This window comes from Etheostoma spectabile, chromosome 7 (assembly GCF_008692095.1).
Source record: "Etheostoma spectabile isolate EspeVRDwgs_2016 chromosome 7, UIUC_Espe_1.0, whole genome shotgun sequence".
NCBI classification, from domain to species: domain Eukaryota; kingdom Metazoa; phylum Chordata; class Actinopteri; order Perciformes; family Percidae; genus Etheostoma; species Etheostoma spectabile.
The window spans coordinates 31,009,434-31,029,096 of record NC_045739.1 but is presented as its reverse complement, the minus strand read 5'-3'; the positions used below and the strand labels follow the sequence as shown (position 1 = coordinate 31,029,096).

The window sequence follows — 19,663 nt, the reverse complement described above, 5'->3', positions numbered from 1 at the left end:
AAGATTATGTAGGGAGGTTGTTACAGTGTAATTGTGGCCCAGATAATGTGTTGTTGCTAATCTAATTATAAAGGTGCGAATCAGCACCATGGACAGCACCCAAACAAAGAAAACATGTTGTTGATGTTGACTGTAACGTATGAAATGTAGATAAGATGCCAAACTTTAGCTGGGTTTGAATAAAATAATGTAAAAAAAGGAAAAAGAGTCACCTCCAACAGTGTTTCTCAGTAAAGAGATCCACTTCTCAAGTCCTGTTTGTGTTGGCTGCCTTGGAGCTTTCTTATGTCTCTCCCACAGGGAAGTTAAACTGAACAAAGTACCACAGCGGACCAATGTTCTGTTCCATTCCCTTTGGGTAAGAGCTCTCAGGGGAAATGAAAATGCGCATTTGGGAGTAATTTAGGGAATGAAAACATTTTTTAGGAGCACTCCTACAGAGAGGGGGAAGGTAGTTTTGGTAGCAGGGTATTTTCCCCAAATAGCCGAGCAGGGGTTAATAATCCCTCATTTCTCTCGTTCACCTCTGTGGCAGCAGTCTGCGAAATTTCCAGTATGCAAGCATACAAGCTGGGTGCTGCTTTCTTTACAGCCAGTGGGACTCACACAACTTCCTGACTCAACTTCTTGCTTTTTAAACTTTTTTTCCCCCCACCACACCAGGCGGATGTTTTACTCGTATCATAACTTCTTTCATAATCACTGCGGTGGAAGTAAGGTGAGGGAGGGGAAAGCCTGCCCCTTGCAGAAAAGAACTTGCGTAAAATGTGAGGCATGTGCACAACTGCTGAGAACCTGGGAGCACCTCATCTGGGAGCCTAAAAGCTGAATTATCATGGACATGATGAGCCTACAGATCCAGTGCATTCTCCTGTTCCTCACTTTGTTTGTGCAAGAGGGACTAACAAGGGATTATGAAGCCAACCTGGGAGCAAATGTTCTTTTACAGGTATATTTTTCTTTATTTACCTTTTTTTCAATTTTGTGTCAAAAATCAATGATGGCTACAATTTGTGCTACTTAAAGTATTACTACTTAAACAAACCCTTCTGTTAAAGCAGGCGGAATCAAGGCTGGAAGACAGTGTAACAATAACACAGAACTGTATTGTGTCTGTAAATAATATCTGTACCCTAATCGCAAATATTTGGTTAGACTTTTGCAGAATTCAAACTATTGGTAACACTGCAAAATGCTGTTAGTGACCATACCCAGAATTTAAGAGTAGTATATGTTTTCCAAAGGGAGATTTTGCAACCAATACTCACTGAGCCAGAACATAAAATATGGTCCTATTTAAAAAAAAAAAAAAATGATGATATATATGATGATTTATGTTTCCCTCCAAAGGTTTTCCACTCTTGAACATATTTGTTTTGTAGATTCCCAGCAATGACCAGGATATGTGGTAATGTATTGACACAGCAATGACTTGTGTGCAAAATAACCATTTGAGAGCAAAGCGTGCAACCCTCACTGGCCCTGTGTACAGTGAAAGCATTTATGTCCAGTTCCACTTCCCTTCCATTCATGAATGGCTTAGATTCAGACTATCTCAACACAAAATCTCGACCCAACCCTCACATAGGCAGACTGTGGAGATTTCTTCAAAAAGGAGGTGTTTTAAACAAACGATGGTACTAATACAATGTATTATGCATCACATCACCAAAGTGTGCCTTAAAACCATTTTTAGTTTTTTTACTTGAGGGACTTGCTTGTCTTGTTTCTTTTCCAGAGAGTAAGACGTCAAAGCAAACCAACAAAAGCAGTGGTAAGTTCATTCAATTACTGTCATTAAATGTCAAATATGAATCAGACTGTTGGTGTAAGATCGGAGCTCCTCATGAAACAAAATATGAGACTCAATTTCTTGGTCACTGATAAACGTTTTATTATATCTACAAATGTGAAAGAGAGAGAGAAAACTAAGCTCTGCTACACACATTTCTTTCTTTCTTTTCTCTAATCATTGATTTTTGATCTGACACAATGAGGACAAACTAGACCAGCTGGCATTAACAAATTGTATTTTAAAAACTGCAACTGTAAAACTACTTGAGGTGAGAAAGTAACTACAGCAGTGGGTAAAAAGTACAATATAATTCCGTGTGAAATGTAGGGTAATGGACTATAAAATGAAAACACTTATGTATATTTTAAGATGCCTGTACTTAGTCAAATACAGGCAACTTAAAATTGTGCTGTACAGTACTTAAGTACAATGAGTTCCTTTCCACCAGTGATAGCCTACAAAGTGAGTTGCAGACCAAGCTTCCATGGTGTCATCAGTAGCTCCCGTGTGGTTTCCCCTCACTTTGCTTCAGTGTTAACTGTGAAGCAATTCCCTGAAAACGCACAGTAATACAGTCTGTACAGCACAGACCACAGCCTTCCTAAATAGCAGTGAGCTAGGAGGGCTGATGTGGCTCTCTTCCTGCAGCCTGCCGCCTAGCCGGCCATGTCCTGCAGCTATGTGGCCAGCACTGACCAGATTGGCTAACGCCAGTAAACATGAGGAGGACAGTGACAGCATGCAGGAAACTGCTTGGTGGTGTTTGGCTGACCCGTCGTAGCGAAGCACGGCGGACCTTGGTATGGGACAAAACAAAGAAAAAGATGTGTGTGAGATTTGTTTTCCCTACACATCAGGGAAGGACGGGGGGGGGGGGGGGGGGGTAGGTAAGCATTCACGGTTGTCGGTTATACTCAGATCTGATTGGTGCTCTCCCAGCATTGTGTCAATGTGCCATGAAGTTAAGATCTGTGGGGATGACTTAAATATTTAAAAAGTGGCAAAACTACTTTATCAGCCAGTAATAATAAGTTATAAGTTCTAATAAGACTAATATTCAAAAACTGTACTTATGTACAAGTTCAAATGGCAGTAGCTCAGTCTGTAGGGAGTGGGTTGGGAACCAGAGGGTCGCTGGTTCAAGTCCACATACAAAACCTGGTAGGTAGTAGTTGGACTTCCGTGTTCTTAAACAAGGCACCAATCGACAAACTGCTCAGACGCCTTTCCATGGGCAGCCCCCCCCCCCCCCCCCCCCAACTGTAATTCAAGCCTATGTGTAAAAACAGAGTGAAAACATTGTAATTTCCCCTTGCGGGATTGCGCATAAAGTATACATTATTATTATTTGATTACTTAGACATTATGCAACTAACTACCTTCTACTTTCCTGGGGGATTCACGGCAGCCTTATGATGCCAGAGGCTCATCACACATCAGCTCGCTAGAGAGGGAGGGGAACATGTTTTTTAGTGGTGGGGGGAACCAGAGCACCTGGATAAAACCCACACAGACGACCAGGGTTCGAACCCGGTTCGTTCTTGCCGTGAGGCCATGGGTTCAAACCCGGTTCCTTGTTGCTGTGAGGCCTTGGTGCCAACCACTGGGCCACTGTCCTGTCTTGCAATGCCTCTTCAGCTCCAGTGCTTTCTGCTCCAGCCTCTGTAGGGATTTTTGCATGTGTTTGTGATGTCACTAGCTGAAGGTGACAGACTACCATGTGAGGTGTTCCGTGGTGTCCCGCTATGCCGTTACCAGAGTCCAGAGTTCAGTCTGGAACCAGCTGCCCATCACCAAGGAGGCCGCCTTTGAGGTGGACCTGCCCTCCTCTGCTTTCATCTCTAACTTCACCATGTAAGTCTTTCTCTTCCACAGTAGACAGCACTTCTTCTTATATTTGTTTCTAAGTGTATTATTTGAATCAGAAATAAGGGTTTCTTTCAACCGAAATGCCCAAAAATCACATGGATGCATTGATGTACGTTGTTTGGAACCCATACAACGATCTTTACAGGTAAATTAATTATAACTTTCATTGAATTTTGTGTTGTTGTTTTTTTAATTTAATAGCAGTTCTAAACAGTATATCCTCCCTAACCTTTGACAAATATCAGACTGTGATTTTCCACTCAACATCCTCTGATCTTAACTATTGGTAAAAATAATTCATAAGTTCGGCTTTTTTTTTTTTACTAAAAAAAAATAGGTATAATGCCATATAAACTAGGTTTATGAATAAAAAAGCTTTGAAAAAAGTGTCAAAAGCATTGAATTATTTCAATGTACGTTGGAAATAACACCAAAAAAGTAATTTTTCAAATTTGGAAATGACGAGCGGGATGAGCGTGACTAGAGTCTCTCAAAATCTGACGAAAGTCTTTTAAACTGACCTTTGTCAATCTAAAAATGAAGACAGATTCAGCAGCTCCACGGCCTCGCGTAAAATGTATTCAGAAAACACACACTTTTGGTGAACTATTTTAGTGAAATATGAGGTTGTATTCCGAACGAGCCGCGTGACGCGTTCATCCAATCAGCTGCTGGTGGCAGTTGGCATCACTTTGGTGCGTTCCGAGGATTTTTTTTCGCGGTCAGTCCGACGGCCTTTTCTACCGACCATCAGCCGTCAGGTTGGTGTGTCAGGGCCATAAAACAGAGACATTTTGGAAACTCGGCCTCCTCCGTTTTGGTTTGAAAACTTGAACGTTGCTTTGTTGTCTGGATGGCCACTAACAGGGTCAGTCGTATTGGTTAGATAGGATTACATACCTTTCAGTAACCGTTCCACCTCGCTGTCACTCCAACCTAATAAATCCCTGATCTTACTTTTCACCATTGGTGTTCTTTCTCCAAAGTATTTTCTGTGTTTTCCACTTATACATTTATGATTTTAAACCGCAGATTAATGTCAGACAATCTGCTTCCTGTTTACACCAGCACGCACATGCCCAGTGTATGCGAATGGTCATGTGATATGTGCAGTCCGACGTATTAATATTGATGGAGATTAGTTCTGCTACTGGAGCTAAAACTCTTGTGTGGACTGAGATCCTTTTTTTTTTTTTTTAAAGCCGCATCAAAATGAAAACCTAGTGCTATAGATATAGCCTTAGTGTCTGTCCTTTCATTTCCTGTACTTCTAATCTAAAACATCGCCTTGAAAGCCAGGAAATGCTAAAATCACCATTACATTTACTGTTTTTTGGAAGACAACTTCTCACAACAAATGGGGACTTGATCCAAACGCAAAAGTAGAGTCAAAAGTATTAAAGTTGACAAGGAAAATAAGTCCCTGCTATAAGGGGGGAGATGCAATAAATAAAACTAATGTTCTCGGTAATGGGGAGAATCCAAAAATAAAACTTCAGAGGAATTATGTAAGGGACTGGAATTCCGGTCCGGAGGAGAGATGCATAATTTGATTAGCGAGAAGGTTTGCTGACCGCCCTTCTTCAAAAATGCTAAATATAAACAAAACAAAAGTCAACATTGCAGGCCAAACCCCAAACGTGGAGCTGGGTTTGGGAGCGGAAGCCGGTCAGGAGGAGGGGGAACCTCGGGGCACATGAATGCCAGGCTTTGTAAATGGAAGTCAGAAAGTGAATAGAGAAAATGACAGGAGTTTGCCCAGTCCCCCTTTTCTCCCCCGCACAGTTTACTGAGGCAGCCTGCCAGTTTAGATACGCTACACACAGACACACACACGCCAGAATGTACTGTATGTATGCGTGCCTACCTGGAGGTGGATGTAGACTTAGATTATATTAAGTATGTGTGAGTCTGGAGCTTGTACAATTTTTTTTTTTTTTACAACCATAGTCCTTGACTTCTGTCTTTCACAGACACACACATTCTCACTCTCAGAACCCATACAGCCATCTGCACATCACCATATATCCCAGAGGAGAAAAAATAGCTGTGGCAAATGTGTTACGTTAGGTCTTTGGCATTTCTGTGTCTGGAACTAAGAACTCTGTGTTCTATGTGTAAGTAACTGATGTACCGCCGTTCCTTCACCCCCCACCCCCTCAGCCAGTCGGCCTGCAGCCACACATATAAATACAAGCGGCTCCATTTTCCACTCTTGCCATTCTGCTCTGTTTCTCAAACAAGAACCGCTTCAAGTCTGTGGGTTTATTTTAGTAAGCCCTTGATGTTTTCTTCTCTTTGGATATATTTGTTCAAAGGGCTTGACCTTAATTTAGCACCTTGTGACGTGCCATCAGCGGTCACCGAAGTCTAGGAAGTGCACTGTGTGAATTGGATCCCACTTTGGAGCGGTGGTTTGGGTTGGGATTTTGTCGGGTGTAGCACGCAGAGGCACTCCCTCGGAGCGTCATCAGCCTGCCAGATCTCTCTTCATTAAGGCTGTTTTCAGAGGGAAATTACTCTTTTCCACTCCTCGCCCTGTTTACGACTACCCCCCACCCTCTTTCCCATGGTAGGAACTGCATTCGCAAACAAGCATGATGCGTGTTTGTGAAGCCGCTTTGTGATCACTCTGGAAATACATGGCGCAAAATAAAATCAATCAATGCAGGCCAGGCGTGTTTGTGACTGAAATATAATCTGGCCACTGTGAGTCACACAGAGAGCTGTTTCTTCTTCCTCTTTCCTCTTTCCCATCAGCACCTCCAACGGCAAGGTGTATGTGGCCCAGGTGAAGGAACGAGCTGCTGCCAGGAAGATTTACGATGCCGCTAAGAAGCAAGGAAAGACCGCCGGACTTGTTGCTACCAAGTCAGTCCCAAATCCGTTCTTATTTCTTTAGCTTCCACAAAATAACAGTTTGGAATGTGAATTAGAGCAGAGAAATATACAGTGTCGATATATAAGGCTAGATACCGTCTTACATTTTGGATATTGCAATATGACGAGTTGTTGAATGAAGTACTCTTTTTCTGGTTTTAAAGGCTGCTTTACAGTAAAGTGATGTCATTTTCTGAACTTACCAGACTGTTCTAGCTGTTATTTTACCCACTCAGTCATTATATCCACATAATTAAAGATTATTTTCCAAAAATATTTTGTAGTAGCACCAAAAGTAGCAACCCTACTATATTAATATTGATGTATCTGGTCAAAATGATATTCTATACTTGATTTTCTCTGTATCGCCCAGCTCTAATGTGAACACAGTTTTTTTATTTGAGGAGATTGACATCCAATCCAGTACTTTGAGTTTTCCTTCCTTTTTACTGTGCGGCGTTCAAGAGAGAGGGAGATTGAGAAGTTCCGTGTGGCGGTGAGCGTGCCGTCTGGAGCTCGGATGTCCTTCTCCCTGAGCTACGAGGAGCTGCTGCCTCGCCGGCTCGGCCGCTACGAGCTCAGTCTGGGTCTGAGGCCGGGACAGCCTGTCCAGAACCTCACCTTAGACGTCAGTATAATGGAGCGGACCGGCATCAGCTTCATCAAAGCCTTTCCTCTTAAGACGAGCCGACTGCTCTCCAACACTGCTCAAGGTCAATTACACATTGATATACTGTATATTTTTAAGATGGTTCATTAGGATGATCAACTTTCAAAGAAAAAATCTTAAAATACTTCTACACTGTTGTAAAGTACAGGTACAGCGACCATCAGGTACCACTCTCACATTTGTACGGTAAATATTAGTGGGCATATATCGATCTGCATCGACATACCAGTTTAATCCCCAATAATCCAGTATTATGAATACAAAGTTAAAATATTGATGCATACAGTATCGTCATCTTTAGGATGCCCTTATGTTTTGAAAGTCCCACTTTATATTTATTCTTTTCATAAAAAAGTGTATGTTTTTTTATTTAATTGTCAAATCATATTTTGGTTGCTTTTTGTAAATGATTGTGGGGTTATGTATCGTCTGGTATCAGTTGCAGGGCCCTAAAATCCTATTGTTGCAGACCTTGATATCAGTAAATAGTGTATCAAGATCATAGCGTCCAACGATTTGATATAAAAATGTATTGTGATAAAAAGTGTGATTTACACCCCTAGTAAATATAAATATTTCACTAATTTAGGCCGCATATACCTTGCCTTGGGTTTTCTTTGTGTTGGCATTTTAAACTCAAGTGGATTTCTGAGGACTCTGGTTACCTGCTCCTCAGATCTCTGCAGGGTAAATCCAGACAGCTAGCTAGACTATCTGTCCAATCTGAGGACTATGGTTGGTTAACTGCTCCTCAGATCTCTGCAGGGTAAATCCAGACAGCTAGCTAGACTCTTTTGAAGAGGCGCCGTTGCTGTGTACGATAGTGATTGGTTTAAAGAAACGCCAATAAACCAGAGCACCTTTCTAAAGGGCCGGACTAGTCTTTTTGCTCAGCTGAGCTAACTGGCTGTAGCTTCAGATTTACCTTCTAGACTTGCAAGTGGCATCCATCCTCTAATCTAAAGCAAATAAGACTATTTTCCAAAAGGGAAATGTTATATAGAGGATTGCTACATTGGTTTAACCCTGTCCTATGTTCCTACAGGTGACGCAGAGCCTCCTCCCTCCACTCATGTGGAGCAGAGCGCTTGCTGTGCTCGGGTTCGCTACAGTCCTACTCCACAGCAGCAGAACAGCATCTCCTCTAAAGGTCTAAACGCAGACTTCATCATCCAGTATGATGTGGATCTTAAAGACCTCATGGGTGAAGTCCAGGTCAGCAGCATTGGATTTTGACTTCTGGCCTGTCAAGTACACAAGTGTGATTGTTTGTCACAATACAAAGATACCAAAGGTTGTCTTTTTTTTCTCTCTCTCAGGTGTATGACGGCTACTTTGTGCATTACTTTGCACCCAGAGGACTTCCTGTGGTTCCTAAGGATGTCATATTTGTCATTGATGTCAGTGGCTCAATGATAGGCACTAAGATGAAACAGGTAAAGTGGACTTGGGGACATGGATGGAACAACATTCAGGGCACAGCCCAAATCTGGGGGGGGGGGGGTTCCAGTGGCATGCTCCGTTTACAGCAGCAGCTGTATGCACTATTTTTCAAGCCATTTAATAATAATATGTTAACAAATGCGAGCGTCATATGGGAAAAACATGATAGTTGCCAAGGAATCATCTTGTACTGTAACTTATTGTTTTTTTAACTGTCTTCATCATTCTGAAACAAGAACACAACAAATGTTGAGTCCTGCTGTTCACACATGACACCTTAAAAGGGGTAAAACTTGCAAGACACTCTAAGGATTAACAAACAATAAATAAATATAAGTTAAGAGAATAAATAGTCATCTCATTATTGCTGCACGGTCCTTATTCTGCAAAGAGAAGGTGGTATTTCTGTCAATAATCGTAAACATTTCTGTTAGTAGACCAAGCAGGCCATGGGCACCATTCTCGGGGACCTGAGAGAGGGAGACCACTTCAATATCATCACCTTCTCAGACCGAGTTCACACCTGGAAGAAAGGACGCACAGTCCGGGCGACTCGGCAGAATGTACGAGACGCCAAAGACTTTGTGAAGAGGATTATTGCAGAAGGCTGTGAGTTGAAATGTGATTTTGTTTGATAGGGATACACAACTCCTGACTCATTGGGATTTAAAGATACTATGTTCTCACAATTCTTTTACAGCATAAGCTGCAGACAATTAATTGGTATTAGTAATAGGAATTGTGCAAAACTACATATGTGCCTTCTTATCAAAAGTGCAACTGAGATTGGGTTATGTTAAACAGCAAAGGAACAAATTATAGATTTTTTTAAAACAAATCCCACATCAAAATAACTAAATAAGTAAATAAATCTCTAAACCAAGAACACATAGTGATGTCTGAAGTCAGATGTAAAATCAAAAGTAGATTATGTCCTACCTAGGCTGTTTAAAAAAATGGCATTGCGATTCATAAAAAAAAAATATATGTATATATCAACCGGTTGTAACCTTAACGCATTTACATGGACTTCTAACCGACTCAGCATGCATTGTTACATCCCCAGTGTTGGAGCTGTGGCATTGTAGCCAAAAATGTACAATTTTTGTTTTTTTAATACTTTATTTAAAAAAATTTCACAACAGTCACACAATAAACTAGAAGATACAGCAATATAAAAAAAGCAAACTGACTAAAAAACAAACTAAGAACACACACACTCAGAGTGCAAGATCAAGGCATGCTCAGATTAAGGGCGTAGCAACACACAAATCAGACATTAAGGTCTCATCAAGCAATATCAAAAATGGTGTCCACAAATTCAAAAAGGTTTTTTTTTTTTTTAATATTTTTTTGTGAATACCTTTTTGTTAAAGAGAGAACTTTTTTTGTTTCATCCTAACCACAGAAAGCATTTTTAGTCTGTGTTTCTTAGTGTGATATGGATCCCTCTGGGTCTGAAATAAAGAATAAAGGTAATAGCCAGATTACGATCCGGCTGGATATTTGTCTGGCCTTGATTTGAAAGACGTTTGAATATGTCAATCCAGAAATGACTTAATACTAGACAGTGCCAGAATAAGTTTGACTGTGATCCCTCTGAAATCACACATCTGTCACACAGGGGAAACTGATTCAAAAATCTTTTAAATTTGGTTTTGGAGTAATGCAGTCTGTGCAAGACTTTAAATTGAATTAATCTGTATCTAGAGCTAATGGAGCAGGGTTAACCCAGCTCTGTGTGACAATCCTTCCTCCAATAGTTTATCTAAAGTTATATATCATTTTCAACTTCCTTATGTCTGGTTTGTTCCTTTAACACGGATTGTCCCACTCTTCTGTATCAGGGACAAATATCAATGCAGCTCTGCTTTCAGCTGCCCAGCTGGTCAACCCTCCATCCTCTGCCTATTCCAGCCACCACTCGTCCCACCGTGTCCCTCTGGTCATTTTCCTTACGGATGGGGAGGCGACCATCGGAGTGACGGCTGGTGACACCATCCTTAACAACGCCAAGAAAGCTCTGGGCTCCTCCTCTCTGTTTGGCCTGGCCTTTGGCGACGACGCCGACTTCCTCCTCCTGAAACGCCTGGCTCTGGATAACCGCGGCGTGGCTCGGATGGTGTACGAGGACGCAGACGCAGACTTGCAGCTGAAGGGCTTCTACGACGAAGTAGCCAGCCCTTTGCTATCAGACATCCAGCTGTCGTACCTGGAAGACCAGGCGTTTGACATCACCCGCTCCCTGTTCCCCAACTACTTCCAAGGCTCAGAGTTGGTGGTGGCTGGGAGAGTCAAACCAGGGGTCAAGGATTTTAAGGTATCAATGTCCGCCACTGATTCAAAGCAACACGTCAAGTTGGAGAACGATGTGTTGATTTCCAATGCAAAGGGGAACGGCAGTGAAGATTCACTCGACTGCTCAGGAGACTTCGAAGGAATCTCCAGCTTTGTGCACCGTCTCTGGGCGTATGCCACCATCAAGGAGTGCTCCTGGCCAAACTGAACACTACTGACCCTGCAACTCAAAGGCTACTGACAGACAAGGCCACCAACCTATCCCTCAAGTTTAACTTTGTAACACCAGTCACTTCTTTAGTCGTAGTTAAGCCAGATGCAGATGAAGCAGCTCAAACTCCAACCACCGCAAAACCCACCACGGCAGCAACTACAACCACGACTACTGCCGTCCCCAAAACATCTGCTGCCGGTGCTGCAAAGAAGCCCAGCACACCTTCTAACGCCAGGCCTAACAAGAGAAAACCAGACCCTCCTCAGCCACCGCCAAAGCAGAATAAAAAAATCTCATCCCCAACTTCCTCCCCATCCAAGAAAACCACGACCACTTCAAGTCCCAGCTCTGGCAAAACTGCCCCAAATCCCTTATCTGGTAAAAAGCCCAGTCCTTCTCAAAATGAATCCAAAACTGCTTCTCTCCCTCCCCCCCCTCCTCCTCTTCCTGTGGGTAAGATACCCACCTTGTGCTTAATGCTCTAAAAACAGCGCCACCCCCTGCACCTGGAAAAGTCTCCACCCCCCAGCCCAAAGCCTTGAAAACACAACAACCACTTCCTCAACAACCACCACAAAGCTAACATTCACCACCAGCACCGCACCTCCACTCAGTTCCGTCACAACTGCCCCTGCGCCCCTGCCAGGGAGACCCCTTACCCCACAGCCCACTACAGCGAGGCCAGCCCTGCCACCTGTCAAAGTGACTGTGCCCTCCACAGTGGTGGAAAACCGCAGCACATCTGCTCCAGATGTCCCTGAAATCACCACCGCCCCGCCCGAACCGTTGTCTCCGCTCACCTCTCCCCCCCCGGCACCGGCTCCGGCTGTGGAAGACAACAACACTGACCTGAGCATCGCCACCTTTGTGTCGGCCACCTTTGCTCCCATGCCTGGTGTCACAGATGGGCCGCGGCTGTGGGAAGCAGCAGGGCTTCTGGGTAGGTTACACCTAGTTTCACATCACCAGACCTATCTCAACAGTGCTGTGCACCGCACATACATTCTGGGATAGGAGACAAAAACGCTCCTAACTCTTGTGTTAACTTTCCCGTCAAAATTTTTTGTGTTGACACTTTTTATCACTGTTTTTAACTTTCTTTCTTTTTTCGCTCTTTTTTCAATGTTTGTCACTTTTTTCGATATTTTCAACACTACGTAACACTAACTTATAAACTTTAGTTTTACAGTTTTTTTATGAATTTATGGACAATAAACCTCATTTATAGGAAATTATACCTAATGTTTGAGTTAGAAAAGCAGAAATTAGGAATTATTTAAACTACAATTTTAGGAATGTAGGTTAATGTCTAATCACAGACTGGATTATGTCAACTTTTACTAAATACTATTTCAAAAACACTTTTTGTGAAATGCTGTAAAAGTGAATAAGACGCCCCAAAATTAATGGAAGTTGAGATTTGTACTTGGCAAAGAGCGTTGTATGGGATCAAATGTTATTTTTGGGAATTACAATTGGATAGTTAAAAAGAACATTGATATAGGAAAACGGGTCAATCAGGACAACATGAGGGATATACCAATCAATCGTCTTAGGTGGCGCTAAGCTCCGGACGCAGAAACATTTGCTCCCCACAAAAGTAACCAGCATACATTATTAAATGAAGTTAACTGTTCGCACTACAAAGTAACGTGAGCTGTTTGTATTAGCTGATACGTACTAGGTTAACCTCATTGGGCCCTTTGCTTTTGTCTTTGCTTTTTTTAAGACCGACGCAGTTGTAAATTTCCCGTTCAGCCCCCACGTTGTCTAAACAGCAAATGTACCTGCGCCCATGGGTGTGCTGGTCTTACAGGGAGGTGTGTTCCGGTGGATTTTTGATGTATTGCTATCTTGAGGCAGTGGGAAGTGATCGCGCCATTGACCATCAAAAACCTCTAAAGTCAACAACGCAGCATTTCATTGAGCACATTGGTAAAATGCACCTAGGCTTGTGCACAGCGCACACACTCTGCTGGTTACACACACACACAGGGACGAGCAGCAGCAAACAAACACGCGAAAAGATTAAAAATAAAATATAAATGCAAATCCCCCATCCAAAAACGTCCAAAACACACCTATGAATTAATGAAAACAATAAGTACAATCCTTTCAAACCATGCGCCCAGCGCGCAATATTACAAATCCCACTATGGCCACGCCAAGACCCGCCCTTCAATAGCTTTTTTTGGCAAGGTGACCATGAGAACGCAAGGTAACATAACCCCATTTGTGAAGGTCCTATCCCCTGACCAATCGGCTATCCTAACCTTAACAACTCAAGGTGAAATGCCAAACCCCAACCAATCGCAACCAATAATTTTGCGGCTAGCGCACGGACCCTTTTTTCCGCCGTCAAACTAGCAATGTGGATTTGGACACGCCCTAAACGCACCTGCGCCGTGGGCTTCATGCTGTGCGCTTATATCGTTCAAATAGGGCCCATGAACTCTTACCAGTGTACCGCCATGTGTACTTTGTCCACAACAATCCCGCAAATCAGTCCCAAAACATTCCAGTTAGAAAGGAAATGTTGTGAACATATTAAAGGTAAATCTTTACAACCCTTCCCCGAAAGAACCAAGCCAGGCCTGCCTTGTTGCACCATCCCAAAATCTTCAAAACTCGCCATTTTTAGCGTGTAGCTTGCTAGCTCGAAGTTTATTTTCCCTAGCAAACAGAGTTTGCCTCGCCGGATGTCAGGCAACTATCCTGGACATGTGCATTTGTTGATCCCGACTAGGTTACACTCAGTCAAGTCTATCATCAATCAAGTTACAAGTTTTTTAGACTTTTGTATATTTATACCTAACTGAATGTTCTTCATCTCTCCATCAGATGTCTCCACTTTCATTCAGAGGAAAGGTGAAGCTGAATTTTATTTTTATACAGATCACATTCTACTGAGCTTTCATTTTCATTTTAACTGAAATGTATTCAAATGTAATTATATACTCAGACATGTGTTTAATTATGATAAACCATGCTAATCAGCTACATGACAGCATTGGATCTGAATATAAATCTATCTTGTGTTCTATCTCCTCTAGATATCGATCTTGTAAAAGGTGAGTGCATCCCTATTAATGCTTCTTATCCTGTTGTTCTCTGTAAAATCTACATTTATTCGTGTCCTAAACTTCTGTTCTCATTGCTTGCCTCCATTTCCCAGACTACGATGCGACCTATGACTACGACTACGATCTCAACTATGACGCCTGTGAGTTTCAAATTCTTATTAGAGGCAAGATTGTACTGCAGCTGCTTTTCAGGCATTAAAAATACATTTTCTGACTTATTTCTAGGGGATGACACTGCAGACACCGGAGCATTTGGTAAGTATTTAGCAGTGCTGGAATGTAACAAATTGTTGTCTTTGGGTCAAACTGACCCGTTTCAAAGTGTTTTACATCAGAAATATGGATTTCTTTCAACCAAAAATAACATGGATGATTCCATACAACATTCTTCAGGTAAAATTAATGATTACTTCCATTGAATTTTTTGGCGGTTTTATTTAATCTTATAGCATTTTCATTATTATATTTTTAATGGTTTCAAAAAAGTATCTGGACTAAAGTTTGATGTATTCCCATCTGTGATCCACTCAACATTATTGTACACTGCTTGCATATGTGTTTATAGTCTTGTCTTCAGATATGATGAGGCTCTTTAACTACCCCCATCATGGCCCACGTTAAAATAGAGCAGCAGAGGCTCCCCCTATTCATGCAGGAGGCAGGTTTATTCCTAAAAAATGATTATTACATATTTGACAGCCGGGCTGTACTTGCTCCGTCCTGCTCTAACTCGATCCAAATTTGAGGAAACTCATATCTCCTTACTGTTTTTTAGGATTTGAAGCTAGCAGATGCTGTGGAGCCTAAACCGCCGCTGCTAAACTAACTTTTACCCTAAGCCTAACATTCTTTACTCCTTATTATTCATTTATAATTTATTGTGTGGCAGTTTTAATTTTTAAGCACTTTTAAACCTAGCACCTATTTAGTAATTTTTAATTATACTTTGTGTACTTTTTAACCTCAAGGTCAATTAATTCAGACTTTTAAAATGTCTTTAGTCCTTTTTAATGTTAAATAATGTTCCTTTAACATTGAGATTTTTTTACTTGTATTATTTATTCTGTAATCTCTCCAGGAGAAAGGCCCGGGCAGGTGGGGAGGTGACCTTTTATTTAAAGTTGTATTCGCTGCTGTCCGTCCTGTCCAATGTTTCTTTGAACCTGCTTTTAATATCTGGCTTTGATGAAACCAAACTTGTTTTTAAGGAGGTTTTTAAGAGTTTTATTCACACCAGTGGTCCCCTTGCCCCTCGCAGCGCCCATCCCGGGCGTTGCATTTTAACCGAAAGAGATTAACAGAATGTATAGTAACAAGACCATCACAGCTCATAACTAATTATGGATGTATGCGATCATGAACGTAACTATCTAACGTTAGCAAGCTGATATCCAAAAATATTTGTTATACAACCACTCATTCTAAATTACTTTTAAGGGTTTATAGTTAGAGTATTATTGTTTTTAAATGATTTTATTTCATCTTTTTAAAATATATCAGATTCCATCTGCGTACACTAGGGAGAGCTCACGTACCACAAGTGGTCCTGGTACCACAGTTTGAGAACCAGCGCTTTAAATGTCTTGTGCTTTTAGACGCTGCTCCGTCCAGACTGAGCACCATCCGGGTCTTCTCCTCATCAGGTCAACAACTCACTGTCACATTTGTTTGAATATACGGTATTTGATGTACTCTTGTTGCATTAATGCTGGATGTCGTCTGTTGTAGTTGATGGAGATCCTCATTTCGTGGTCCAGCTGCCAAAGCTGCATCAGAACCTGTGTTTCACCGTGGACGGCAGAGCCAATGATGTCCTCCGACTGGTGGAGGACCCAGAGAGAGGTATGCTCCCAAATAACAGCTCTCATTTCACCTAAGAGTAGAAATCTACGTTTTGTTTTTCAAAACATTTCTTGAGATTTTTAGATTGCTTTAAACAGGAATATTTTTACAATGAAATGAGTAAAAAAATCCTTCCTGCAATTTGGCAAACAAATTAGAATACAATTAAATGATTAAATTGATTTAAAGTCACAGCAGTGCATACATTACAGAAAGCTTAAAATGAATCCCCAATTCAAAATGAAAGGTTTCCAATAAGCCCGTGGAAGAACTCTTTTTTTCCCCCCAATATACCGTATGTTAGTCACTCTCTCCACGGGTCGGAGTCAAACCTGAGTTCCAGTTCTAAATGTGTGTCCCCTTCCTCCCCGAGGGATCATTGTTGACGGCCATCTGATGGGCGCTCCGTCCAAGCACGGCGCTGAAGAGCGCACGCGGACCTACTTCGACCGGCTCACCATTTCCTCGGCCACGGGCGGCTCCGGTGACATCATGATCACCCTGTCACTGGACGCTGTGGTGGTGGAAGGGGAAGGGCGGGACCGTCTTCCCATCAATCAGCAGGGGTCGGTGATGAGGCAGGGGGTGACAGTTGCCGTGGACAACCATCAGAGCTGCTGGATTGAGCTGGCCAAGGATGTGCGCTTCCTGGTTCTGTTCCACCACTACAAACAGCCCAGCTACCTGCAGATGGCTCACCTGGGCTTCTACATCACAGATGGGCGGGGGCTATCTGCTTCAAGCCAAGGCCTGCTGGGTACACACACACACACACACACACACACACACACACACACACACACACACACACAAGCTCAGTGACACACTGTATGGCACACACTCAGGGTTCAATATTAACGCTTTCGCCCACCAATGAATGGTGCAAATTTCAGAGCCTGCGCACACACTCATTGTCTACTCTCACTGTCCAACTTGCATTCAAATTCAATTTAAGTTGTTTTTTCATCTTATTTACACCCATTTCAGAGACATAGTCATTGGAAATCAAAATCCCAAGTCTCGGACTCCTTCCAACAATGCTAATGAAATATTTATAAAAAAAAGAGGATCACGCAAGTGGAAGTAAAATTAGAATCTGAACATAAAAAAGCAGTGCAAATTAAAATAAGGGATCAAATATGAAAATAACATAATATTAAAAGTAAAATAAATAAGACAGAAGTTTCATACGAATAAACTGAATGTACACAGCCATATAGTAAATGCATATGCAATTACTGTCTTATTTATTTTACTTTAAATATTATATTATTTTATATTTGATCCCTTATTTTACCTTGCACTATTTTATGTTCAGATTCTCATTTTATTTCCACTTGCGTAATCCTCTTTTTTTAACTTTTTAATACACATTTCATTAGCATATATATAAAATATAGACACACACACACATACAGAGTTGTAAACAGTTGTAAAATAGTAAGCAAAAGTAGCCTATGTAATAGGCCGCTCGATCATGGAATAAATCACAATTATTTTGGTCAATATTGAAATTGCGATTAGTTAACACTCTTACTCATTACATTACTTATGGAAAGATGCTCCATTTATTGGACTTGGAAAAACAGTGAAACAGTCTAAAGAAATCAACAAAGAAAACAACTGTGACATTTCCCTTTTATACTTTTGAACTTTTAGAATTCCCCTTCATAACACGAGACAAAAGGATTTAGTTGTAGTAAAAATGTAAAGAATATAATATTTCCCTCTGGAATGGACCAAAATGAAGTAGCATGAAATTGAAATACTCAAGTAAGTACAAGTCTGTTTTATGCTTAAATAGAGGACTTGAGTAAAGGCACTTAAACCCCCGCACCCACCCCCTGCTGTCCTTTATCTGCCCACAGGCCAGTTTCAGCACGCTGACATGCGTGTAACAGCGGTGAAGGATTACCTGGGTGGAGGTGCTCACCATGAGACGGTTTCAGCCAGGGGGGTGCTGAGGTGGGGGTCGGCGAGCATGGCGCTCACCTTGCAGGACAAGACGCTGAAAGACACGGTGCGGAGACGCCACCTAGGCAAGTGTTGGGTGGTGCCCAAGGCAGAGGTAGAGAGACTGCTGGGTCACACGTACAAGAGCTACGTGGTGAATCATGGGTAATTCGAGCCGAGTCTGCTCCGCCTTGTTGCCTCTCTGCTGCACAGCTCAGGTCACAGCAATTCTCACGGCGTTGTTTATGGACAAAAGAACTGTGAGGCTAAAACGACACGTCATATGCCACACATTGTCTAATAAATAATAATAATAATAATAACAGGTGTGCTTACAAAAGAGGGTGGAGTAATGAGGAATAAGGCTGCACTATTTGAGGAAAATATCTAATTGCAATTATTTGAATGATAGTGCTGTTGCAGTATGATTCAAGATATTGGAGGGAATGACCTTTTTAGTATGAGTATTCTCATTTTCATTGAAAATTATTAAAATTCAAATGACTGTAGTGTGATTTTTTTGGGGGGGTTATTTTAGGCCTTTATTGACAGGAAAGGGGAGAAAGAAGGGGAAGGACATGCAGAAAAGGGTCGGAATTCAAGGACTGAGCCTTTGTACGAGGGGCGCACGCTAACCAGGTGAGTATCCTGGCGCCCCTGTTGTGTAATTTTTTTTGCGAGGTTCTGCAACAAAGAAATATACTTTTTCTTTAGTCTATAGGATAGGACTTTGTCTCTGCAGAACCACAAGACTTAAATCCGAATGGTGACGCACAATTTTGGGATTTTGATATTGCACTGGTCGGTATTGAGATTTTTGATAAAATAATTGTTCGGCCCTATTGAGGAAGTGCGGTTCGATTAATGTAGCGAAGGACTGAACTGTCGCTGAGTCGGTCTTGGATTCAAGCCGTGTGTTCTGGATCTGAAACAGACACGGGGTCCTGCTGTTCGCATGGCAACCACGAAATGTCCATTTGTGATGCAGCAGTTTGCGCTTCATCCCAAATGTCTCGCACACCAACTCTGTTCACAACCTCCAAGATGTTTATCGGATTATTCTTATATTTCATCTTAGATTGATTATTAGGCAAAAGCCAGATTCTTGTAATTGTTCAAACTGTGTAATTCTTGTATGTTTTTAGTACAAGTGTATATAAAACATTATTGTATGTATGTAGGAACACAAAACTCACCTGATGTTCAAGAAAAAACACAAAACAGAAATCGAGGTCTTTCCAGGTTTGCCATGTGCTTTTTATTTTTCTATCATTTCATTCATAGTTTAATTCATTTTATTTGTTACACAAGACATTAGGCATTGCTCACGTACTAGTGATCAAACAAGGACAGTAAGTTTTCTACTACTCAGCCTGAACTATTTTGAACTTTTGTCAATTTCAAGGGATATTGTCAATGGTGGTTTCCAAAAAGGCCAAACTGGATGGAAATTAAAAGAGTACAACCACACATGAGGCTTTTGTTTTCAATAAATAAATAAAGAAAAGGACAGTATCTGATGGAAGGGCAGGGGAGGGGGGGGGCTTCAGATATGTTCAAAGAGTAAACAGTATTCCAGTTTTTATCAGTTAACATGTTTTCCAGGATGAAGAGCA

General features: G+C 41.7%; 1 protein-coding gene across 1 annotated transcript; it reads left to right on the top strand.

Annotated features, from left to right (window-relative positions):
- The first annotated feature begins 195 nt into the window (after window positions 1–195).
- itih6 (inter-alpha-trypsin inhibitor heavy chain family member 6) lies at window positions 196–18,627 on the top strand. Its single transcript, XM_032521231.1, is given in 21 exon segments — window positions 196–207; window positions 239–949; window positions 1,739–1,774; window positions 3,495–3,649; window positions 6,425–6,535; window positions 7,010–7,257; window positions 8,260–8,429; window positions 8,534–8,650; window positions 9,095–9,266; window positions 10,505–11,143; window positions 11,146–11,634; window positions 11,637–11,716; window positions 11,719–12,109; window positions 14,011–14,037; window positions 14,223–14,240; window positions 14,345–14,392; window positions 14,478–14,507; window positions 15,848–15,895; window positions 15,981–16,094; window positions 16,468–16,851; window positions 17,963–18,627. Coding segments are annotated over 20 exon segments (3,645 nt in total). The 5' UTR covers window positions 196–207; window positions 239–835; the 3' UTR covers window positions 18,217–18,627.
- The last annotated feature ends 1,036 nt before the right edge of the window (window positions 18,628–19,663 follow it).